Source organism: Schistocerca cancellata, chromosome 12, assembly GCF_023864275.1.
Source record: "Schistocerca cancellata isolate TAMUIC-IGC-003103 chromosome 12, iqSchCanc2.1, whole genome shotgun sequence".
Taxonomy (NCBI): domain Eukaryota; kingdom Metazoa; phylum Arthropoda; class Insecta; order Orthoptera; family Acrididae; genus Schistocerca; species Schistocerca cancellata.
Window position 1 is genome coordinate 96773392 of NC_064637.1, and position 26897 is coordinate 96800288.

General features: G+C 41.1%; 1 protein-coding gene across 1 annotated transcript in view; it reads left to right on the forward strand.

The window, feature by feature from the left end:
* The window catches only part of LOC126109676 (oocyte zinc finger protein XlCOF6-like), a 134837-nt gene that overhangs the window by 21131 nt on the left and 86809 nt on the right, over positions 1 to 26897 (forward strand). Inside the window, exons 3-5 of the mRNA XM_049914726.1 lie at positions 4642 to 4961; positions 22655 to 22707; positions 23293 to 23629. Coding sequence (XP_049770683.1) covers positions 4642 to 4961; positions 22655 to 22707; positions 23293 to 23629 — 710 coding nt within the window. The remainder of the gene's footprint in view (positions 1 to 4641; positions 4962 to 22654; positions 22708 to 23292; positions 23630 to 26897) is intronic.

Here is a 26897-nt window from a genome sequence, read left to right on the forward strand (position 1 = left end):
AGACCGAGAGACGGTCTCGTAGAAGAAAATAATTACGAAGAGGGTCCGAGGCCCGGCCCGGAGGGCGGGACGACCACCCCTGCTGAATGAGGCGAACTACTTGCCGGAGAACCGGGTCAGTCGCTGTTTCCCTGGCGACTCAAGAACTAGTGATCGGGAAGCCATCAACCACCTGGCGGGACGCCACATCCAAATGAAAACACATAATCTCCTCTCGATCAAATGTAGGGTCCGGGCCCACTGGAAGACGGGAAAGAGCGTCGGCGTTGGCATGCTGGCCTGTAGGGCGAAAACGAATGTCATAATGGTACTTAGAGAGGAACAAGGCCCAGCGCTGTAGTCTGTGGGCCGCCCTATCCGGAATCTGAGAGGCGGGGCCAAATAACGATATTAACGGCTTATGGTCAGTGATTAACTGAAACTTCGTGCCATACAAGAAAGGGTGAAACTTGGTAACAGCGTAGACAATGGCCAAAACCTCTTTTTCCACCTGGGAGTAATGGGCCTGCGCGGGACTAAGCGTTTTCGACGCAAATGCCAGTGGTTGCTCGGAACCATCTGCGTTGCGATGGGCCAGGACCGCCCCCACCCCATACTGTGAAGCATCCGTAGCCAGGACTAACGGCTTATGGGGATCAAAAGTAGCCAAACAAGGGGCTGACGTGAGGAGGCCCTTCAATGAGGTGAACGCTCGCTCGCATGCCGGCGACCAATCAAAAGGAACACCCTTGTGTAGAAGGCAGTACAGGGGGTGGGCTATAGTGGAAGCCCTGGGAATGAACCGGTGGTAATAGGCTATCTTGCCTAAAAAAGCTTGTAACTCCTTCAGCGATGTGGGCCGAGGAAGGTTGACGATACCTTGGACCAAACTTCCTAGTGGCTGGATGCCATGCCGAGAGATGGTGTAGCCCACATACTCAATGGACGGTTGGAAGAAGGTTGACTTCTGCAGGTTGCAACGCAAGCCCACAGACCTGAATTTGAGAAAGAGGGTGCGAAGGTTGTGCAAATGGTCCGTCGTGCTGCGCCCCGTGACAATTATGTCATCCAGGTAATTAATACAATGAGGGATTGTCGACGTGACATGCTCAAGATAACGCTGGAATATCGCCGGGGCACTGGATATTCCAAAAGCCAACCGCTGGTATTGGTAAAGGCCAAACGGGGTGTTGACGACTGCCAGCCGTTTGGAGTCCTCATCAAGTGGTATCTGATGATAAGCCTCTGACAGATCGATTTTCGAAAAATAGTGGCCTCCCGCCACGGCGGAGAACAATTCATCAGCACGAGGCAAAGGATAGGTGTCCACCACCAATTGGGAATTAATGGTGGCCTTAAAATCGCCACAAAGACGCAATTTTCCCGAGGGCTTCTTGACAATAACGAGGGGCGAAGCCCACTCACTGGAAGAAATGGGAAGAACAACCCCTAGGGCTGTCAGCCGGTCTAGCTCTTCCTTTACCTGAGGGCGGAGAGCCAAGGGGATCTGCCTCGCGCGTAGAAAACGCGGGCGAGCCGACGCCTTCAACGTTAAGTGAGCTTCAAAATCTGAAACACGCCCCAGGCCCTCCTCAAAAATATCTGGAAAGTCTGAGATCAAAGATTCCAATGAGTGATAGGGAACGTCTTCGGAGACCAACTGTATGGTGTCAGCGATAGAAAAACCGAAAGCTTGAAAGGCATCCAGGCCAAAAAGGTTAGCGGAGCTCGCATCACTGACAACAATAAAAGTAATAGGCCGAGTGACTGATTTGTAAGTCACGTCGGTAGTGAATTGACCCAGTAGGGGAATGAACTGTTTACCATAACCACGTAGACGCCGGTAAACTGGCGCCAACGGGGGCGATCCGAGGTCGGAATACGTTTGTGCATTCAACAACGAAACTGCCGCGCCCGTATCTACTTGCAGTTGTAACCGGCGCGACCGAACTGACACCTCGATAAAGAGTTTCCGTGCCGATGCGTCGGGAACCTGGCCCGATGAAACTTCCTGAATGTCAACGTCCATGTCCTCTGTACTTGCTTCCTTCGATTCCTTTGAGGCTGAGCGGCAAACCTTAGCAATGTGACCGTTTTTATGACATTTGCGACAAACGGCCCAACGCTGGGGGCACTTTGACCGATCGTGATGTATATAGCACGACGCACAGGACGGCAACAGGGGCCGGCGGCCGGAATTCTGTTTACGCGCCGCGCGGGAGCGGCCGTAACGGCCGGATTGTACCGCTCGCACGTCGTCCACCCCGGACACAGTGGACGCGGCCGCGCCGCCCTGAACCTCCGCGACGTCGCACCACGCTTCCAGCTGTTGACCTGCTGCGTGAGAGACTTCATACGATTGAGCAATGGACAGGACTTCTTCGAGGGAAGGGTCTTCTAACTGCAGGGCCCGTTGCCGGACCTCCCTATCAGGGGCCGAACGAACAATGACGTCGCGCACCATAACATGGGCATACGACTCCCGCGACTGCTCCGTGACAAAATGACACTTGCGACTAAGACCGTGCAGGGTTGCGGCCCACGCCCGGTAAGACTGATGGGGCTGTTTCTTGCATTGATAGAACTCGACCCTAGCCGCCACAACATGCGTGCGGCGGCGATAGTATGAAGACAGCAATGAACACAATGCGTCAAAAGACAAGGACGAGGGTTCCTGCAACGGCGCCAGCTGCCGCAAAACTTGATACAGCGAGGGAGATATCCAAGACAAGAAGAGAGCACGACATACCTCCGCATCGGCAACATGAAACGCCTGGAAATGCTGCCGAAGGCGATGTTCATATGCGTCCCAATCCTCCGCCGTCTCGTCATACGGGGGAAAGGGAGGAGGGAACGGCGCCGGAGCAGACGGCGGGGAGAGCAACGCCGGAAGCACTTGTTTCATGGTGGCCATGAGCTCCGTCTGCTGCGCAACCAAAACCCGCACCAAATCCTCCATGCCGTGGAGAAACTGCGAAACCGGAACAACGACGCAACACGCGAAAGAACGACCCTACTCGTCGCCAATTGTGTAGTAACACTGTTCACGTTACGTCGCACTTCACTTAGCGTAGACCGGGACTGTGTCCTAGGCATGCCCGATGTTGACTGACTGCGCACGGCCTGTCCTCCCGGAGTTGTTGTTGTTGTTCTTGTTGTTACGCCGGCAGAGGTCGCGTCCGAATTCTCGCGTGCCCTCTGGTGGACGGGACTCTACTGGCGGCGACTACCGTTCGTGACGCGCCGTGCCAATGTGCGCCTCCCGCGATCTTTCTGGTGGCTACTACATTAAGAGAACAATTTTTAGATAGTACTTCAAGTTAATTTAACATTTAAAATTGCTTCAAGGACTCGTATCAGTTTTAGACAAAAAAAAAAATAGTCACTAAAGTTTACACCAAATAAGCAGAATGAACAATGAATTTTATAGTTCCCTCAATTACATGAAGTCAAAATTAAGCACAGCTTTCCTGCCATGTTTTTGATATATATTTGAATAGAGCTTTTTAAAATATTAACAGTAGTTCTGTCTTTTATACAGGAAGTGTCTTTTAATGATTTGTTGTCTTGTTTTGGATTGCATAATTCTGAAAATTGTCTTAATTACTTTAAAAATTGGTGACTTTTGCTACATATGTTTCTTATACAGATGGATAATAGTAGTTCAGATGATATTCCAAACTTTGTTTCAGGTTTTTTGGCTAACAGATGAAAATGATTAGCATTGCATTACACAATTTTATTATGTGGTAATTAGAACAGAATGTGACAATTTCAGACAATCCTACCAACTGAATGAGTTCTTTACGTTTGATGTGTTGATGTTTCATAATAATTCATTTTCAGTATCACCCACAAGGAAGAGATTGCTGGTACTGACATCATAATGTAGGTGATCACTTGCCCTTAAAGAACTAACAGTTATGGTATGGATCAGTACAGTATAATTACTAAACTAGTTTGTTACAATTTAAGTATCATACCGGTGTATTAAGACAATGTATGAAAGGGGTTATGTACACACACACACACACACACACACACACACACACACACACACTACCTAAAGCAAGGACATCAGATTAAATGAGGCTTTATATGCAATGCTGTCTTGTGTGATACTTTCTCATTTTTAATATAAATATATTAATATGGAAAGCTTTCTTAGTTAGATTTTTTGTCATGTTTTAGAAAACAGTCAACAATCTGAAGATTAGAAAATGAGACAGTAAAATTCATCTTAGAATCTGAAAGTTAGTTTGAATAATCCAAGTGCTTCATGGGTCTAGGAGGTGGTGTGCTTTCATTTTCCTCTGACCTTTGAAGTGACTGACCCAGAAAGTTGCAGGTAGCCATAGAGTCTCTCTCAGCATTTTTCACATTAATAAATATTGCCAGAGGTGAAAGAAGTGACACACAAAAATCCATGGACTGAGAGGGGATCGAACTACAGAGCTTAGGATCCATAGTTTGGTGCTTAACATTTGAGCCTATTCATAGATTCGATTATGATGGTAGGCTGCAGTTTAAACTAGTTATTGTCTGTCTAAACTATGATTGTCATCTGGATGAATATAAGGAAACATGCTGACACAGTACATTTCTGTAATTTTTTGATTGACAATAATACATTTTTTTGTTTTTTTTTTTTTTGTTTTGCAGGTATGGTATGGAGTCCAAAGTTAATGGTACAAGCGCAACCAGAGACTATGAGTGAAGAAGAGTCAGGAAGTAGTGATAGAGAAAACAAGAATATGTGCACTCAGAAAGATAGGTCACATCCAAATTGGAAGAAGCACAAACACAAAGAGAGTGAGTCGATCTATGTGGCACAATCAGAGCATGAGTTTGCATGTCCCACATGCTTAAAGACTTTCAGTGACCACAGCTGTTTCATAACTCATCTGCTCTTTCACAGCAAAGAGAATCTCTTCTCCTGTGAAGTACGTGAAAAAAGTATCACATCGAACCAGGGTTTACAGGTACATATGCATAGTCACACCAAAGAGAAACCTTTAGAATGTGCTGAGTTTTCAAAGTCTTTTTCAGGCATAAACAGTTTGAGAAGGCATATGCAGATGGATAATAATGTAAAAGGGTTTGTCTGTGGTACTTATTCAAAAGTATTTTCTGTGAGGCATCACCATAAATCTCATTGCTGAATCATAAGGATGTGAAAGTGTCTGTGTCCACATTGTTAAAATTTTTTACTTAACGAATACAGTTTGTGAATACACTTGGATACATGAAAGAAGTTAGATCTGTTAATATACTTAATTCGCTCGAAACATTTTCCTCGTGTAAAATTTGAAAAGGCATGTGTGTACTCATCAATGATTATATGAGATGCATCCAGAAAGTAAGTTTTCTGATGTTCCATTTAAAGAAGGTGTATTGAGCTGGGAAAATTTTGCATGCGTGACAGATTTGCGATGTGACAATTAAATACCAGCTGGACAGGTCCCGCCTGGCACCAGTACCACAGCATCTCTTATTCATTCTCGTGCCTCCTGCAAGGCTCAGTCAGTGATAGAGTTCCTTAATGCACAAAACATAGCGCCCATTGGAATTCATTGTCAGCTCTGTCAGGTCTACAGGCAGAATGTCATGAGCAAACAGACAGTGCATCACCTGTAGTCCCTGACACAGTACTCGCTAAAGGCTGTGCTATGGTAAGTGAGCGGGATTCACCTTATGAGAGAGGATTTTCACATAGATGTCGACCGCGTGTTCCTGAATGGTGGCAAATCAGACTTACATCCACTCTGTAATAACAGTGATCCGTTAACTAAGTTCGAAATGCAATCACACGTCAGGATGGATCAAAAGCAAACCAGAAGATGGTACCAATGTGACAGTAATGCAGTTGCCAGCCTAATTAGGCATTAACTGAGTTTCTTCCCTGTACAAGTTGGTATATATTCATGCAAAACAAGAAGTTGTAACACTGCATAATATAGTAGAATTTTAGAACCAGAAAATCTATTGAACTGATAGTTTCACATTCTGTACTGATATGAAAAATCATGAATACATAACACTGCACTATAATGTTTACTACAAAACTTTATACTGTCTATTAATCTGATTAAAATCAGGCATAGGTTACCCTAGAAATTGTACTTTCATGCCAAACACAAAATGTCAATTTTGATAAAGATAAAACACTGATAAATTTTGACTTTTATATTGACTTTAACTTTTGCTGGTCAAACCAATTTAGAACACTTCAGAATTCAAATGAATGAAGGGGGGACCCTGAAACTGTTATGATCGCTGTGTTTAAAAAAAAAAATTACTGAATTTCTTATTCATTCAAGATTTCTAGTATATAAGTTACTACTCTTTTCATCTTATTTACTGCTCATTTAAATGCCTTTAAATCTGTCTCGAAATAATAAACTTCATTACTATATCAATACTAAAGTTATCTTTCGACTTCGTTAGACCTTCGCTATTCATTTACTGGTTCATTAACAAAACATTTCTTTAAACACCATTCTGATATAGCTATTATTATTAACACAATTTTTAATTTTCATTTCGGGACACTCGGATTGCCCAATGTTTGGAAAGGACCCTGTCTAGGTTAGTTGTGAGGATAATTAAATGATGGAAAAGTTCTGGTAAAATTTAGGTTATTATTGCACCAAACAAACACTCTCTGATTCATATGAATACAGTACGAAAAGTTTCAACCTGCTAGTATTGATGCGGCGGTTGGCGGGTGGCAAGATGGCGAGGCACAGAGCACACATACAACCACAGCTATGGCTCTTGACGTATCTGCATTTTAATTCTTCTTAGCATCGCAATACTTTTCCCTTTATTGCCTATGGAATTTTGCCATGCTGTGTGGGCATTGGAATGGCATACCTGAGGCTCAGTGAAGCTATGTCTTCCAGGAGAGCATCCTCACTGCAGAAGGTGTTGCTCAAACCAATGCCAAACTCCAACTACTACTACTGTGCCCGTTGTGCCGTGCAGTGCCCGCGCGCATTTTCCCGCGCTCGCCTGTCATCCACCATTTACCGCTCCCTGACAGACCGGGTATTCACCCAAGGTTTTGCATTCTACATGTCCTAACACATTGCCTACGTATGGACCAGACGCACAGTTACAATTTTAAACATCTTACAACAGTTTCAACAAAAAGTTTCAACATTTGTTAGATTTCAATTCTATTACAATATTACTTGACATTTGACATAAACATTAATATTCACATTGAAACTTATTTACAGTTTTCTTAACATAATGGCATGAAACAAAAAGAAATGAAATCAGAACATCAATTACACAAGTTTATCATAAAATTGAGAGGTTGTAACAATGGAAAATTGTACTGAAATGCAGGAGGATCTGCAGCGAATTGGCACATGGTGCAAGGAATGGCAATTGAATCTCAATGTAGACAAGTGTAATGGGCTACGAATACATAGAAAGATAGATCCCATATCATTTAGCTACAAAATAGCAGGTCAGCAACTGGAAGCAGTTAATTCCATAAATTATCTGGGAGTAGGCATTAGGAGTGATTTAAAATGGAATGATCATATAAAGTTGATCGTCACTAAAGCAGATGCCAGACTGAGATTCATTGGAAGAATCCTAAGGAAATGCAATCCGAAAACAAAGGAATTAGGTTACAGTACGCTTGTTCGCCCATTGCTTGAATACTGCTCATCAATGTGGGATCCATACCAGATAGGGTTGATAGAAGAGATAGAGAAGATCCAACGGAGAGCAGCGCACTTCGTTACAGGATCATTTAGTAATCGCGAAAGCGTTTCAGAAATGATAGATAAACTCCAGTGGAAGACTCTGCAGGAGAGACGCTCAGTAGCTCGGTATAGGCTTTTGTTAAAGTTTCGAGAACATACCTTCACCGAAGAATCAAGCAGTATATTGCTCCCTCCTACGTATATTTCGTGAAGAGACCATAAGGATAAAATCAGAGAGATTAGAGCCCACACAGAAGCAAACCGACAATCCTTCTTTCCACGAACAATACGAGACTGGAATAGAAGGGAGAACCGATAGAGGTACTCAAGGTACCCTCCGCCACACACCGTCAGGTGGCTTGTGGAGTATGGATGTAGATGTAGATGTAGATCAGATGAAAAGAATTTCTTATATGTACAATAGTACAGAGTCGTCGTTACACATGACCCTGTTTCCAGTAAATTACACTTAGTGCAAATTTGATGGGAACACTAAACTTTATTTTTATATAGGGGTTCTGAATCTTTGTGTGAATGTACCATCATAAAATTTTATATCACAAAACTTCCTTTCACTCACATTATATATATCTATACCTTTTAAGATATCGAGAAAATTTACGTATCATTTACTTAAGTGCCTTTGGCACAGTCCATCCTCCTGTCACAACATGATTTAAGTAGCAAATTACTTATTATTATTAAATTTCTCTGAAAAATAAAATCAAAATTTGGAACACTAACACTTAACTCCAAAGTATATTCAAATACCTGTATACACTATAAAACAATTTTGTTGCTGCTTGCATTGAATAGCAGACCATTTCCGTATTTACTAATAAACACACAATAGTATTTAGAAAAATCACTACATATACAGGGTGTTTCAAAAATGACCGGTATATTTGAAATGGTAATAAAAACTAAACGAGCAGCGATAGAAATACACCGTTTGTTGCAATATGCTTGGGACAACAGTACATTTTCAGGCAGACAAACTTTCGAAATTACAGTAGTTACAATTGTCAACAACAGATGGCGCTGCGGTCTGGGAAACTCTATAGTACGATATTTTCCACATATCCACCATGCGTAGCAATAATATGACGTAGTCTCTGAATGAAATTACCTGAAACCTTTGACAACGTGTCTGGCTTCACATGCAGATGAGATGTACTGCTTCAGCTGTTCAATTGTTTCTGGATTCTGGCGGTACACCTGGTCTTTCAAGTGTCCCCACAGAAAGAAGTCACAGGGGTTCACGTCTGGCGAATAGGGAGGCCAATCCACGCCGCCTCCTGTATGTTTCGGATAGCCCAAAGCAATCACACGATCATCGAAATATTCATTCAGGAAATTAAAGACGTCGGCCGTGCGATGTGGCCGGGCACCATCTTGCATAAACCACGAGGTGTTCGCAGTGTCGTCTAAGGCAGTTTGTACCGCCACAAATTCACGAAGAATGTCCAGATAGCGTGATGCAGTAATCGTTTCGGATCTGAAAAATGGGCCAATGATTCCTTTGGAAGAAATGGCGGCCCAGACCAGTACTTTTTGAGGATGCAGGGACGATGGGACTGCAACATGGGGCCTTTCGGTTCCCCATATGCGCCAGTTCTGTTTATTGACGAAGCCGTCCAGGTAAAAATAAGCTTTGTCAGTAAACCAAATGCTGCCCACATGCATATCGCCGTCATCAATCCTGTGCACTATATCGTTAGCGAATGTCTCTCGTGCAGCAATGGTAGCGGCGCTGAGGGGTTGCCGCGTTTGAATTTTGTATGGATAGAGGTGTAAACTCTGGCGCATGAGACGATACGTGGACGTTGGCGTCATTTGGACCGCAGCTGCAACACGGCGAACGGAAACCCGAGGCCGTTGTTGGATCACCTGCTGCACTAGCTGCGCGTTGCCCTCTGTGGTTGCCGTACGCGGTCGCCCTACCTTTCCAGCATGTTCATCCGTCACGTTCCCAGTCCGTTGAAATTTTTCAAACAGATCCTTTATTGTATCGCTTTACGGTCCTTTGGTTACATTAAACCTCCGTTGAAAACTTCGTCTTGTTGCAACAACACTGTGTTCTAGGCGGTGGAATTCCAACACCAGAAAAATCCTCTGTTCTAAGGAATAAACCATGTTGTCCACAGCACACTTGCACGTTGTGAACAGCACACGCTTACAGCAGAAAGACGACGTACAGAATGGTGCACCCACAGACTGCGTTGTCTTCTATATCTTTCACATCACTTGCAGCCCCATCTGTTGTTGAAAATTGTAACTACTGTAATTTCGAAAGTTTGTCCGCCTGAAAATGTACTGTTGTCCCAAGCATATTGCAACAAACGGTGTATTTCTATCGCTGCTCGTTTAGTTTTTATTGCCGTTTCAAATATACCGGTCATTTTTTAAACACCCTGTATTTGCTGCCTGTTGTTCAGATTTGGGCAGTCCATTTCGCATCATTTTATCACACCACCTGTATCACACTTACAATTCTCCTTTGACTATTTATCTGCCCTCTTTGGTGTTTGGCAGTCTTTTATATCACGACTCACATACTGCCCACTTTGATTTTTGGCAGTCCCATCTTTTATTTGGCTTGCAGCATTTTCTTTTTATTTTCAGCCCCTTTTTCCATACACCTTTACATTTATAGTAAATTTGGTAATCTGAAACTTGCATAAGTACATTAGCACACTGACATTGGTATACATACATTTAAAAAGATTGGTTACATTTAGAATAAAATAGTTTCATCGTACGATACAGCACCTTTACTGCAGATTGCTTTCTGTGCTTACTTAGGTCACTCACTCCTAGGAACATACAGTTTCAGGTCCACAACGTTTCTTACAGCTAAAGGTCTCTTGGATTTTGGGGGAGATCAAGTAGTAAGCATTATCATGTGGAATGTTTTGTATTATATACGTCCATTATAAATATATTTAAATTTGGAAATTTCATGGTTCAGTTCACTAGATTTTTTGTAGGTTTTTAAAAGAACATAGTCCCCCATTTTAAATTTTGAAACTTTCAGGTTTTTATCATGTCTTTTAGGTCTAGATTCAGCTTTTTACTTTGCCCTTTTTCTGACTAATTCTTTCTTTTGGCTCAACCCCAAGCTTGTACAAGATGGAAACTCTAGTTTTTCCTCAATGTAACTTTCACTTCTGCTGGCTAACAAAATTTCTTCCGGTAGACTCATGATGTAAGGTGTTCATGACATTCTCAAAGTCCGATATAAATCTGCCCCAGGCTCTATGGTTGTGACTGCAGTATGTTCTACACAATCTCCCAATTTCTCGCATGTACCACTGTTGCTCCGTTCAATTACATCCTATTCTATCACTTTATCTATTTCCACTTGAACGGCCTGCCTCTTTGATATGGGTACTGAAAACGGTCTTACAAAGAAAGGTTTATGCTCTAATGTCTCAATCTGGTATTCAAAGTTCTTAACTAGGCCAGGTTTGTCTGAAAATATGGTGCTATTACTTTCTAAAAGATCAAGCAATTCTATTTCTGATCAGGAGATATCTCCTTCAAATTTTCCACAGTTTCTTTAAAATAATGCCCTTGCCTGTCACTCTCATCTGTTAACCTCTTGACATGGTACATTTCATACGTGTTTGTCAAACCATCATTCCCTTGGTCAATCTCCAACAATAAAGAACCAATTTTGAATCGAACACATTCCCGATTTTCCTCAAATTTTATTTCCAAATTTGTAGGTGCATTGTTAATTTTGACCACTTCCTGGCTGCAATCAATAATAACTTTTTCTTTATCGAGCCAATCTATACCCAGAATCATTTCAGTACTCAAGTCTGGCACAACCAAAAAATCGTGTTCAAACTTTCGTCCTTTTATTCTAAACTCAACCAATATCTGGTTCTTTACTGGCTTGCTAGTCTTGCCAGTAGCACCAACAATTTTTACACTAGTCACTGACATAATTACTAGTCCAGGCTTATCACAGATGTGTTCAAACGACGATTGGGAGATAGCACTTATCTGAGATCCAGTATCAAGAAGTACTTGCAATTTTACATTATAAATTTCAACTGGTATTACAGTTTGTTTAACTGTCAAATACTTTTCATTGTTGTGTTGTTCCCTAAACAAATCCGGATCAACGATAACATCGTCCCAAGATATGCTTTTGACCTGCACATTACCTATATCTGGAGGTTTCTTTGGTTCCCGGAGTTCAAAGTCATTAAATACTTGAACTCTTTGTAACATTGACACTGAGTCATCCGGTGGCTCCTTTTTTCTGGGTCCTTTTTTTTTTTTTTTTTTTTTGAAACTTCGTCATCAGTAGGTACAATATCACAATTAGCTGTATTCCCATTATTTTCAGTAGTACCGAAATACTCATCATCTGAACTATCATCAGAATCCGACCATTCTAGATCACTTTCAGGTTCTAACATAAAAATTTTCTGAGACAGGCACTAAGTTCTTCCTCTGCATTTTCGTCCGGCTTCGATTTTAACTCAATATCCTCTTTTGGCAAAACGACCTCATTATCAGCTCTACTCACATCCACTGTTACTTCATATTTAGTGTAATCCTCGTTGACTTCAGTTACTCATAGGTAATTACCTGCCTCTTCCCCACGGTGCCTTTTGGTAACAGCTTGTACTGTTGGCGGATCGTTAACAGAAGTTACTTCCTCGTCAATACTTAGGATTTCATCCTCCAATTCCTTCCTATCTTTAACCATCATCCTATCGGCAGCACGCGTACTTTGCGCTGCGCTTTTTACTCTCTCCTCCTTAAATATGGGCCACGTCACCTTATTGACGTCCCTACTATTTCCTTTTTCATTAATTAACCTCCTTGCCTCATATTCCTTCTTAAAATTCTCCCACTGACATTGCTTGAGGCCCTTGTACAGATCGTCGATCTGCATACGCCAATCAGTTACTTCTGCTAATTCATTCTCGCCTTTTACTTCATTGCTAACACTGCTAACCGCATCTCTCTGTGTATCCACTGTTCTATCCACTATCTCCTTCGCCACGGGATTACCACTTGTAATGTATTCGCCAGCTCTTATGGCAATGTTTGTACCTAATTCTGCTGCCTTGCCAGCGGCTTCTCTCTGAACAGCTGATCTGCTAGCCTGGGCCATTGCCCTCTGATGCTCCACTCGCCTGTTAACATGTAGCGCTCTGCGTGGCGAAGATGAGTCATCTGCGCACGCACCTGACGCTTGTACGCACCTGACGCTTGTTTCGCAACAACACGCTGCGTCGTTCCACGCCTGTCCCTAACCTGTCTCATAACTTTACTGTCAGTCCGGTATTGTTTCTTAAATTGGGGCTGGTAGGTTCTGTTCGCTTCCGTTTGGCCCGCAACGTTCGCGGAAATCAGTTTCCCGCATCGTTATTATTTTGCATGGTGTACCCTCTACCGCAACCTGGATAACTTCCTCTTCCTCTACCTCTACCTGTCTCTATCACGTTGACATGAAAACCATCACCGTCATTCCTCTCGTTATTATTGCAGTTATTCCTGTTACTAAAATTCTGGTAATTGGCATGACTTTCACGCCACTGGTCTTCATCTTCGACCCTTTCGAGAAATGCTTGGAAGCTGCGATGATTGCTTCCCACATATCTCTTCAAATCTTCTGGAAGCTTTTTATATAGTTCCCATATGATTTCCGAATCGGATCTTCTCCCTCTGAAGTGTGTCAACTTTCGGTACCAATATCCGCAGAAATCTTTCAAAGAATTCCTGCCCCTGTTATCATGAAGTTTGGCCACGATAAACTTGTGCCACACATGATCATGTTTTTCTTCAGACCAGTATTCTTCCGTAAACTTTTGTTTAAACTCTTCGAACGTCATTGGTTTGGTATTCAAGTTAATTACCCAGCACTTAGTGTCACCTGCTAAGGCGCTAATTACTACGTTTATCTTCTCCTGACCAGATAAGTGTTTAGGAAACATCCTCTCGCAATTTTCGATGAAATCCAACGGATGCCATCCGTTATGTTTCTTGGCGGGATCGAAGCATTCCTCACCTTCCAACAGCTTCGTAAGTGGCGTGCCATTACAGACAACACCAGGCCTATTTTTGATTTTACTCTCGAGATAGCAAATTTTGCCTTGAATTTTTGATGTATTTTGTTCACACTTTTGCACACATCCGGTAACTTTTTCGCCTAAATTTCTTTCAGTATCTGAAACTGCCTTTTTCAGCTGTGAGATTCCATGTTGGCATTCGTTTACGACCTCAGTTTTAAGACCGAAAACTTTTTCGTTTACGTTTGTTTCAACTGGAGGCTCTACTTTCTCTTGGATGTTGAGAATTTCAACATCAAACCTACTGTTAATGTCGTCAATTTCCCCCTGAATAGTATTCATATTTTTATTAATTGAGTCAATTTCAGATTTCATAGTATTTATTGCAGAACTTAAATTACCCACTTTTTGTTCTACCTTTTTGATTTGTTTACTAATTTTAATTCCTTGTTCTTCGACCTGTGCTTTAAGCTGACCAACCTATGTTTTGAGCTGAACATCGATATGTTTTCTGAGCTGATTACTTTGTGTTTTAAGCTGCTCATCAACATGTGTTTTAAGCTGACTAACCTGATTACTGACTTGTGTTTGAAGCTGATCATTCTGTCCTGCAATTTGTTTGGTTAATCGTTCAAATAAGTCATTCATGCTTAAAATTTTCACACTGTCTTGTTCTACGGAATCGGTGTGTTCTGATCCTACTTCAAAATTTTCTTTCGGTTCCTTCTTTATCTGTGGTGAATCAAACATGTCAGTGGATTCATTCACGTACCCACTATCATCTACAAAGTCATCCTCTACTTCCGGTTTTGTTCCTTGCTGTGTTCGAGGCGATCACGACATTTCAATCTTTTCATTAACATGCTCGTGGTATTGTACGTACGCCAATTGTCTACCGCTAACGTCATCTGTTATCTGGCCATGTAAACTCCTGTCATTGCCAGCTGCATCTTCCATTACGCTCGTCACATCTACTGTGTTTACGTTCTTGTCCATACTGAATGCAAATTACACCTCACTACCGTGCTTGACGTTCACTGCTATTTGCTTCACTGAATATTATTGCAATCCGTGCCACTGAACATCCACTGTTTGGTATTCACAATAATTTGTGACCGAAAACAACTGGATGTCCTGTCACCGGGAAGCCACTTGTAATCCCTGACACATTACTCATTAAAGCCTGTGCTATGGTAAGTGAGCAGGATTTTCGCATAGATATCGACCTCGTGTACCTGAATGGTGGCAAGTCAGACTTATATCCACTCTGTAATGACAGTGATCCATCAAGTAAGCTCGAAATGCAATCACACGTCAGGATGGATCAAAAGCAAACCAGCAGATGCTACCAGTGTGACAATAATGTGGTTGCCAGCCTAATTAGGCATTAACTGAGTTGGCAAAGAGTTCTCGGGCTTCCAGCCGGGTGGCGGTGTCTTCAAACTGCGACGTTTTGACGAGTGACATACTCATCATCTTCTGGCGAAGTGCCGAGACTTTGCGGATGCCGGTCCCTTTATACCTGCGGTGTGCCCCCCACCACCTGGCCGCGGGCAGCTGGGTCCAGAGGAGCTGGCGGGCGGCGTGGAGGGGGAAGCGGGTACGCCGTTCGTGTCTCCGTCAGAGCATTCTGATCGCGTCTCGTGAGCTGGACGGTTCTTGTTGCGTTCCTGGCGTATTGCGGCTAATGCTGGATTCCAGGCCGTGCTCAGTTGATAGCCTTCGTCCCTGTTCACAAGATTCTCGTGGACCCGTATTTCTATTGATTCTTTGATGACGCTATCCCAATAGCTCCCGGCTCGGCACAGCACTCTGGTGTTTTCGAAATCAAAGGTGTGGTTTTTTAGATGCTATGTTCAGCTATAGCAGATTTCTCTATCTGTCCAAGTCGAACATGCCTGATGTGTTCCTCGCACCTTTTAGAGATGCAGCGCTGCGTTTGACCAATGTACTGCACACCACATTCGCAGGCAATGCTGTGTATATACCAGGTGTGTTTAGTTTGAGTGGGTCTTTAGCTGAGCCCAGCAGCTTGTAACGGAACATATTAAAGGCTTTACTGTACCGAAGTATGCGATACCCTCCAAATTCAACCAGTTTAACGAGTATTTATGATTATAGAAAAGTTATTGTGTATGTTAACAATGATTGCGTAACATGTCTCCATAAACAGTCAACCCATTAAATTATACTGAATAACTAACCCACACAAAAGTTAATATCACTTGATCACTGATACAGCAAATGTCATCATGTAAAAACACTGAGTTCATCTTAAATAATTAATATGAAGTACGAAAAATAGTGTACAACTTAGGTATTTTGGATCTCCTTAAATAAAAATCACCCAGTGAAACCTATTTGTTCACTAGGAGCGGTTTCACTTAGTATTCACGAAATCAATCCTGTTTTAGACGAAAACCAATGTATTTCTTAATAATTCATGTTAATTACTTATTTATGCAAATTAGAGAAGTCAATTGACAAACTTCTAGAAAACGGACTTTTTGTAACAAAGAATTATTCTGTCAAGTCAACAAATCTGTCTGTCATTTTAATAACATGTTAAATTATGTCACTCGATGCAAATTAATAACTTTTCTGCACAAATTATGATATCAGATGTACATGTGACTTGTAAACTATATCTCTTTTTAGTAGTTCTTTGACAATGTTATAAATACGAGCAGCAAGAAGGGTCGAGAGGCAGTCGGAATGTCACTTTGGTACAGTGTGTTGGTGTGTTATTGTTTGAGGTGGATAAACAATCCAAAGAACATGTAAAGGAAGTTGTGTTGTGTCGTAGTCTTTGGTGGACAGTGGAATTAAGATGGCCACCAGAGTAATAAATATTTGAAGTTTACATATTTGTTGGTTTCGTTCATTCTTTATCATCAAAAGCACATAAAAAACACGGGACCTCATGTTTTTAACCCTAGACAACCAGATTTAGAGCCAGCATCAACATCGAGACACAGCAGCGATCCAGCAAGCAGCAGTGATTACTACAATGCATTGTAATGGCGCCAACCTAACATCAAGTGCTAACAAGCTCCGTAAATTGGAGTGAAATAGTGCGATTATAGCAATTAGCAATATCTACGACCAGGCGACCATTACAAGCTCTTTTGTCTTCGGCGGTGGTTGGAAAACGGTATTTATGTTTGATTTTCTTAATAGCCTCCCGATTTTGGCTGATGTGGGCCCCAAATATGGAAGAAAGGCGAGTCTCTTGTTAACTTCTTCTTCCTCTTCCTGAAATTTGTCAGCCTGTCTCGTTTTGAAGGCCCTGCCAATCTGTGTTTCTCTGTACCCTAAAGCCAACATTACTGCGCCGGAACGAGAGGCTATCCGCGCACTTAGGGATGATGCTGACATCATGGTCCTCCCAGCAGAAAAGGGAAATGCGACGGTGCTGATTCGCACAGCTCTGCTGCAAGACCCAGCCTACAGGAAACTCAACAAGGACCCTACATCGACGATGACCAGGAAAACCGTGGCGCTACTGAAGGACTCAGATTTACCAGAGGCAGTGCAGAAACGGCTGTATCCCAGAGCGCCGACGACACCGCGCCTGTATGGATTGCCCAAGATTCACAAAGATGGGGTGCCTCTACAGCCGATTCTGGACACTATCAACTCGCACAGTTATGGACTGGCCAAATACCTGGCAACACTATTGAAACCACTGGTGGGACACTGCAGTCATCACGTGAAAAACTCCGCAGATTTCGTTAGAATACTGAAGGACATCCGAATACAGAGTGATGACCTACTCGTGAGCTTCGACGTCACCTGCTTGTTCACGAAAGTACCGCTACAAGACGCCTTGGCACTCCTTAATCAGCACTTCGAGCCTTAAACAGTGAAGCTCTTTGAATATGCACTTACGACCACCTACTTCAAGTGCAATGGATAGCATTATGAACAAGTGGATGGAGTGGCCATGGGATCTCCCCTTGCTCCAGGGATCGCGAATCTTTATATGGAACACTTTGAGGAGGTGGCACTACAAACTGCTCACCGTAAACCCAGGCACTTCTTCCGCTATGTGGACGACACTTTCGTGATTTGGCAGCATGGCAGGCAGGCACTGGAGGAGTTTGTGGACCACCTAAACGGCATACCTGAGAATATCACCTTCACGATGGAAGTAGAAGAGAATGGCTGTATTCCATTCCTGGACATACTGATCGTGAAGAAAGCGGATGGCACGCTGGGCCATTCAGTATATAGAAAAAAGACGCACACAGACCTGTACCTCCATGCAACCAGCTGCCACCATCTGGCGCAACGACAGTCAGTACTGACCACCTTGGTACATAGGGCGCATGTCATTTGTGACAAAGAAAGCCTCTCAGACGAATTACACCACCTAAGAGAGGTATTTCGGAAAAACTGGTACAGTGAAACACAGATCGGCAGGGCCTTCAAAAGGAGACAGGCTGACAAATTTCAGGAAGAGGAAGAGGAAGTTAACAAGAGACTAGCCTTTCTTCTATATTTGGGGCCCACATCAGCCAAAATTGGGAGGCTATTAAGAAAATCAAACATAAATACCGTCTTCCAACCACCGCCGAAGACGAAAGAGCTGCTAGGCTCAGCTAAAGACCCACTCAAACTAAACACACCTGGAATGTACAGCATTGCCTGCGAATGTGGTGTGCAGTACATTGGTCAAAAGCAGCGCTGCATCTCTAAAAGGTGCGAGGAACACATCAGGCATGTTCGACTTGGACAGATAGAGAAATCTGCTATAGCTGAACATAGCATCAAAGAAAACCACACCTTTGATTTCGAAAACACCAGAGTGCTGTGCCGAGCCGGGAGCTATTGGGATAGCGTCATCAAAGAATCAATAGAAATACGGGTCCACGAGAATCTTGTGAACAGGGACGAAGGCTATCAACTGAGCACGGCCTGGAATCCAGCATTAGCCGCAATACGCCAGGAATGCAACAAGAACCGTCCAGCTCACGAGACGCGATCAGAATGCTCTGACGGAGACACGAACGACGCACCCGCTTCCCCCTCCACGCCGCCCGCCAGCTCCTCTGGACCCAGCTGCCCGCAGCCAGGTGGTGGGGGGCACACCGCAGGTATAAAGGGACCGGCATCCGCAAAGTCTCGGCACTTCGCCAGAAGATGATGAGTATGTCACTTGTCGAAACGTCGCAGTTTGAAGACACCGCCACCCGGCTGGAAGCCCGAGAACTCTTCGCCAGCTGTATACGCCGGGAAAGCATACATTCACATTAACCGAGTTTCTTCCCTGTACAAGTTGGTATATATTCATGCAAAACAACAAGTTGTAACACTGCATAATATAGTAGAATTTTAGAACCAGAAAATCTATTGAACTGATAGTTTCACGTTCTGTACTGATATGGAAAATCATGAATACATAACACTACACTATAATGTTTACTACAAAACTTTATACTGTCTATTAATCTGATTAAAATCAGGCATAGGGAACCCTAGAAATTGTACTTTCATGCCACACACAAAATGTCAATTTTGATAAAGATAAAACACTGATAAATTTTGACTTTTATATTGACTTTAACTTTTGCTGGTCAAACCAATTTAGAACACTTCAGAATTCAAATGAATGAAGGGGGGACCCTGAAACTGTTATGATCGCTGTGTTTAAAAAACAAAAAAAAAAATGATTACTGAATTTCTTATTCATTCAAGATTTCTAGTATATAAGTTACTACTCTTTTCATCCTATTTACTGCTCATTTAAATGCCTTTAAATCTGTCTCGAAATAATAAACTTCATTACTATATCAATACTAAAGTTATCTTTCGACTTCGTTAGACCTTCGCTATTCATTTACTGGTTCATTAACAAGACATTTCTTTAAACACCATTCTGATATAGCTATTATTATTAACACAATTTTTAATTTTCATTTCGGGACACTCGGATTGCCCAATGTTTGGAAAGGACCCTGTCTAGGTTAGTTGTGATTATAATTAAATGATGGAAAAGTTCTGGTAAAATTTAGGTTATTATTGCACCAAACAAACACTCTCTGTATCATATGAATACAGTACGAAAAGTTTCAACCTGCTAGTATTGATGTCGCGGTTGGCACTTTAATTCTTCTTAGCGTCGCAATACTTTTCCATTTAGTGCCTATGGAATTTTGCCATGCTGTGTGGGCATTGGAACAGCATACCTGAGGCTCAGTGAAGCTATGTCTTCCAGGAGAGTGTCCTCACTGCAGAAGGTGTTCCTCAAACCAGTGCCAAACTCCAACTACTACTGTGGCCATTGTGCCGTGCAGTACCCGCGCGCATTTTCCCGCGCTCGCCTGTCATCCACCATTTACCGCTCCCTGACAGACTGGGTATTCACCCAAGGTTTTGCATTCTACATATCCTAACACATTGCCTACGTATGGACCAGATGCACAGTTACAGTTTTAAACATCTTACAACAGTTTCAACAAAAAGTTTCAACATTTGTTACATTTCAATTCTATTACAATATTACTTGACATTTGACATAAACATTAATATTCACATTGAAACTTTTATACAGTTTTCTTAACATAATGGCATGAAACAAAAAGAAATGAAATCAGAACATCAATTACACAAGTTTATTATAAAATCAGATGAAAAGAATTTCTTATATGTACAATAGAGCAGAGTCATTGTTGTTACACACTGGTGAAGGCTTTTTTCCAAAGGTTGTCAATGTGTCCGTGATGAAGAGCACAATGGGTGACTGTTCCTCATTAGTGATCACTTTCTGCAGGTATCACGATCCTTGTCACATGAAGTTGTCACTAAGTCCCTGTTGTTCAACAAAATGTGTTCCATTTCTGATGCCTGAGCACAAAATAAAATGCTTTGGAGCAGCACTGACATTTTTGCAGCGGTATCACGGTGACATTGATGAGTTTCTCGGCAGGATCATCATGGGTGTGGATTTCTCACTTGACCCAGGAAATCCAGCAGCAGTCATTGCATCGGAACCACAGTCGATCTCTAGTCAACACAAAATTCCAACAGACTGTGTCGGTGCAGAAAGTGATGTGCACAGTGTTTTGGGGCTGGAAGGGCATTCTGCTCATTGATTTCCTGCCCAGAGGCGAAACAGTGAATGCTGACGGTTACTGTGAAACAATGCGGAAACTGCGACATGGCATTCAGAACAAGAGGTGTGGAATGCTTATACGAGGTGTTGCACTGCCCAATGACAATGCTCATCCTCATACGGCTCAGTGTACAGTAACTGTTTTGCATAAGTTTGACTGGGAGGTGTTTGATCATCCAGCATACAGTCCTAATCTTGCTCCGAGCAATTTCCATCTTTTCTTGCACCTGAAGAAATTCCTGCCCGACGGCCAGCAGTTCGACAAGGACAAAGAGCTGAAGACAGCTATCACACACTGGTTCCATTCACAGGTGGTAGGCTTCTACAACACAGGAATACAAAAGTTGATCCCACACTATGAAAGTGTATCAGTTCTCTTGGTGATTATGTCGAAAAATAGCTCAAACATTACTGTACCTGTTACCAATAAAGTTTTCATGTAACTATGTTGCCATTGTTTAAAAAAAAGGGAAACTTACTTTCTGGATGCGACTCGTATGAAGTTTTACATATGGCAAACATCATTATTTAATACCTACTTGTATTGTCTCTTCCGTTATTATACCACCAGTTTCAGAATGTTAGGCCTAATGTATTCAAAAGATTGGATCATGAGTGTTTCATTATAAAACTTCTAACTTGTTTTTTAATTTGCTATTGAATTAATAATGCTTAGCAATTTCTATGGTGGTATGGTTTGGCCCAAACTCTTTGCTTTTACAAATGTCTGCTTGTGTCTGTGTATATGCGGATGGATATGTGTGTGTGTGTGCGCGAGTGTATACCCGTCCTTTTTTCCCCTAAGGTAAGTCTTTCCGCTCCCGGGATTGGAATGACTCCTTACCCTCTCCCTTATTACCTACATCCTTTCGTCTTTCCCTCTCCTTCCCTCTTTCCTGACAAAGCAGCCGTTGGTTGCGAAAGCTAGAATTTTGTGTGTATGTTTGTGTTTGTTTGTGTGTCTATCGACCTGCCAGCACTTTTGTTTGGTAAGTCTCATCATCTTTCTTTTTAGATATAAGTATGTATTTATATTGAGTAAACCAGTCCTCAACCTGAAGCTCGGTGTACGAAAACCACAGTGCTATATTATGTGTGGCCCTATTTTAGCTAGTGTGCCATTGTCTTCCTCCAGCCTTTGAACTGACTTAAACAGCTACTGTAATTTGATGTGGTCTCCAAACCAAAATGTGACTAAGCAATTCACATCAACAAATGTTTGAAGAGGTGAAAGAAGCCGAAGGTGACAGAAAAAAGCCCTACAACTAGTTGGAGACTGAATTCTAGATCTTTGAACTTTAAGTCTGAAAGTAGCTCTCTTTACACTTGTGAATATGTATGTGTTTAAAGTGTAAAACCTTTCAAGAAGTTCCACTTTGTACTATTATTAGTCCTTACCTTGAAATACAATTACATTTGTTTTTTATGGGTTGGAAACTCTATTACTAGTGTAAAAAATATGTAGAACTTAATTTGGATCTTTGGTTTTGCCTATGCTTGAACTTATCATTATGATGCACACTGCAATGTACTTGCCTTTTATTACCCCAAACCAGTTGTGTATATAGACTGAAAGAAACTTAAGTCATCTTATTCCATGTGAGTGCCCTCAGTTTATTTCTGTTGTTTCTGTTCTCATTTTGGTATTTCAGTGCACAATGTTTTGACATACAAAATTTATATTTTGTTTATTTGATAATTTCCCAAATATGGAAACACCCATTTCACGTTATATGTTTTGTCTGTACTTAGTAAGTTAAAGGTAATATAATAATAACTGACTTTTGTATTTTCAGAGTCAAAGGAACCATCATCACAAGGATCATTTGGCATCGAAGGCTGCTGTAGTGTAAGTTATTGTTAACTTAATTCATGCTCTCCTTCCCTCTCCTTCTCCTGCTTTCCTCCCCTCCACCTCTCTCTCTCTCTCTCTCTCTCTCTCTCTCTCTCTCACTCACTCACTCACTCACTCACAAGACATAGTTTTTCATGGAATAAAGCTTCCTTCACTTGACGGTAAGAGAAAATAGTTTCAAAAAATGAAACAGTTCAATAATGGCACATTACCTATGCCAAATAATGTCATCTATAGTACTTGAATATGCTGTTGATGTGTTTGCTTGGATTGCCTAACAAGAGTGCTTACATTTCAACCAAATCTGTGTGAAAAACTTTATATTTGTCGAAAGGAGCTGATACATGTTTGAACGTGAGTAAAGAACTGAATATATTTTTGTCTGCATTGAAGAAAATGTAATTGTCAACCACAAATACATAAAAGATGTAAAGAATTTAGTTTTTTCTTACTGTTGGAATCAGTCATGGTGTCACTGTAAACTATGATTGTCATTTGGATGAATAAAATGAAACATACCTAACACAGTGCATTTGTATAATTTTATGACTGACAGTAATATATACTGTTATTTTTCAGATATGGCATGATGTCAGAGGTTAATAGTAGAAGTAACAACTGGCCACAGGAAATACCAGAGACTACAAATGAAGAAGAATCAGATAGTTGTAATAAAGAAAACAAAAATTTGTGCACACAAAAAGATAAGTCACATCAGAATAGGAAAAAGCGCAAACACAAAGATACTGAGGCAACCCATTTGGGACTATCGGAGCATGAGTTTGCATGTCCCACATGCTTAAAGACTTTCAGTGACCACAGCAGCTTCATAACTCATCTGCTCTTTCATAGGGAAGAGAAACTCTTCTCCTGTGCAGTACATGAAAAAAGTGTCACATCGAAACATAGTTTGCAGGTATGTATGTGTTGTCGCACCATAGAGAAACCATTGGAAAGCGCTAAGTCTTCAAAGTCTTTTTCAGTCTTAAACAATTTGAGGAGGCATATGCTGTTGCATAATAAGGTAAAACAGTTTGTCTGTGTACTTGTGCAAAACCATTTTCGCTGAATCATCACCTTGAAGCTTATATGTTGAGCCATGAGGAAGTAAAATTGTTTCCTTGCCCTCATTGTTAAAAAATGTTTACTTGCAAATACACTTTAATAAATGTAAGACATTAAATCCCTTAATACACTCAGTTTGCTTGAAATATTTTCCTTCTGTATACAAATTGAAAACGTATATGCATACTCAAGATTGTTGGATTATGGGATACACTATTTTTTGAATAACTGCCTGTAATGTCTCTTATTTTAGTACAGAACTTGTTGCATAATACCACTTCTGTATTCTGGCCAACAGCAGTCGCTCAGTAGTTACAAAGCCTCACGCAAAATCCCATATACTGGCAACATCTCAGAGTCTTGTGCAAAAAGTTAGTCTCCCAACTATAGACATGTATTTTGTAATACCACTCACATATCAAAATTTTTGTTCAGTAGTAAAGACAAATTGTAACCCTTGGCATAGAGTGGTGTATATAAAATCACTTGCAGGCATTGTGAAAAAGTGTATATTTGTTAGTCATGCAGAACTGTGGAAATTAGGCTACATGAACATGAAAGAAACTAGCAATTAAAGAAGAAAGATTCGACTTTTCCTGATCCTGTTTTATCAGAACACCATTCATATAATGTAGAATGTAAAGTTTTACAGTGTGTGTCAAGAAAAGGAGAAAACTGACCCTACTGAAAGTACTGGAAATCAACAAGCACATGACATAGAATGCTAGCCTAGTATTGAATGATCAGACTCAATTTCCATGTTCCCCTTTGTTAGATTAAGTTTTCATTATAAATACTAGATTCAGACTGTAAATTCATCTTATTTCTCATCATTTTTTAAATGGATCTCTACATAAAACTTTCTTTACCCCACATTTCGTAGTTAATGTAATTACTATATTATTTTCCTGTTTAAACGCCTGGTCATTTTCCGTGTTAATATTATTGTTATGTGCTGCCAATCACCGATGGATAATTTAGCCTTTGTTGAGCAGTTACATATGTGATTACATAAATCTAAATTTGAACTGCCATTTTGTGATTGTTATTATTTCATTGTAGGATAGACCACCCTCAAATTTCTCTGCATATGTTCCATTCATGTTGTAAGACATTCTACCTGAAAATCACAAATGAATTGTTGAATGATAGTAAAATATTGCATGCTGAGTAGAAAGAACTCGAATTTTGTTGTGAAAATATTGGACATTGCCTACTTGGTTCGTCCCATTCCTTTTTCTGGGGGGGAAAAAAAAATCTTTGCTGATATCATGACAACTAAAAGCAAAAAAGTGAAAAAATACAAAACATTTGTTTGAAAGTTAAGTATATACACATATTAAAGTAAACAATTGCTTTAAATCAGCACATTGGTTCCCATTCTCAGCAATCCACTCTCCTCATATCAGACATTTAGGTCAAATTACATTATGAATTAAATGAGTGAAGATAAATTACTGTAAATACTAGTCATTAGAATGAGATCACAAATTTGACATCTTGTTCTTACAATTCTGCCAATTTTTTGACAGCAAAGCAGTCAGATATTGAAAATAAAGTAGGGCCAAAATAAATAGGTTCTTATGTCAATAATAAGTACATCCAGTCACAGAAGAACATCATTTTATCTGAAATCACAAAATATTTTTAAAAATCACAACATCCATTAAAATGTTTGCCCTGCAACTCCTTGCAGTGTTTTACTAGAGAAATATTCAAACTCACTTTACACAGAACTTAACATTGAGTGTTTCAATATATATCAGCATGGTTTTGGTTTACATGTAGCCAAGAGAGAGATGTACTGCATTCTGTGACAGGTTGTTCTTCAGTCTATTAACTGTCATACAAAATTAAACCAAGATCTTGTCATTGTGTCATTTTATTTAAGTTATTATTTGATAGGATAATTGGATTACATCAAGGACTATAGGAGGAACTATTTGAAGAAAAAAAACATGCTACTGAACATTTAGCTTGATATGAGGATGACGTGTGACTTCTTGTGGTTTAGTGTAAGACTCAGATTTTGTGCTTGTGATACTGAACAGTTCATCATTCAGTCCTAATACCATAGCAGGAACGTTTTCATCAGTGTAGAAGTGCCACCTACATGAATGCATTGCAGTTGGAAATATCATTGATTATTTCTTTTTGTCGTGAAACCAGAGGTTGCCTTGAACTTCATAATGTGTCCTATAGACGTGCCACAACATACTAATGAACTTTCTTGACAATCAGCATGTGAAGGAAGGGAAGGCAGCTATCCACCATAAAACAAATATTTGTATGGATTGAATTTAGATGTTCTGGAAAACTGTTTAAATTCTTACTACCAACAGGATTCATCGTATTCAGCGGAAACAAGGCGTGAAGTGTGTTTTTCAACCACCATCTGAGATTATGGCCATTTTATTGTATGTAAAAGGAATTCTTGGTTTGCGTAAGGTGAAAGAAAGGTGTAGCGTATTCCTTGCAGTTGTGACATCTCTTACATTGCTCTGATCATTAGGGCTATGGAGGACTAGTGTATTGAGCATAAGCATCACACAAGCTTACAGAGATTTTAGTGTACCCCGCCAGGTTTCGGAATTGTATTATTAAGGAAGCAGTCGAAAATAAATAAAAAAGTGAACTTATAAAGTGGGATGGACATTTTTGCGTAAATTCCTAGGAATTGTGCTCTCTCTCACTGGTCAAACAACAGAGGAATAAAGTCAGTGCTACTTGTTCACCCACCAGCAAATAATATGCACTGTTCATAACTTCTGACTGTGGACACCTTCGATTGTGTGGCAGTTACAGAATATTTTAATTTGTACAGCACTCGCACATTGCATATGTATGCTGAAAATGATGAGGTGTGCACCTGTTGAAAAATCAACAAAATTGTTTACGTCATCACCTGGCTGCATTCCCGTAAGTTGTTTGGACAACCTCAGGACTTGCATGACCTAGGAGGTGAAATGTCAGCTTGTCAGGCATCATAGCCTGTCCATTAACAAATGCACTGATATCCTGTATCTTGTCCATGCTGCACTCAGATGTCATACTGACAGCCAGTACCAGTACAGAACGTGCCAGTCCAGAGTCATGCTGAGTATTCCACAGTGATGGTA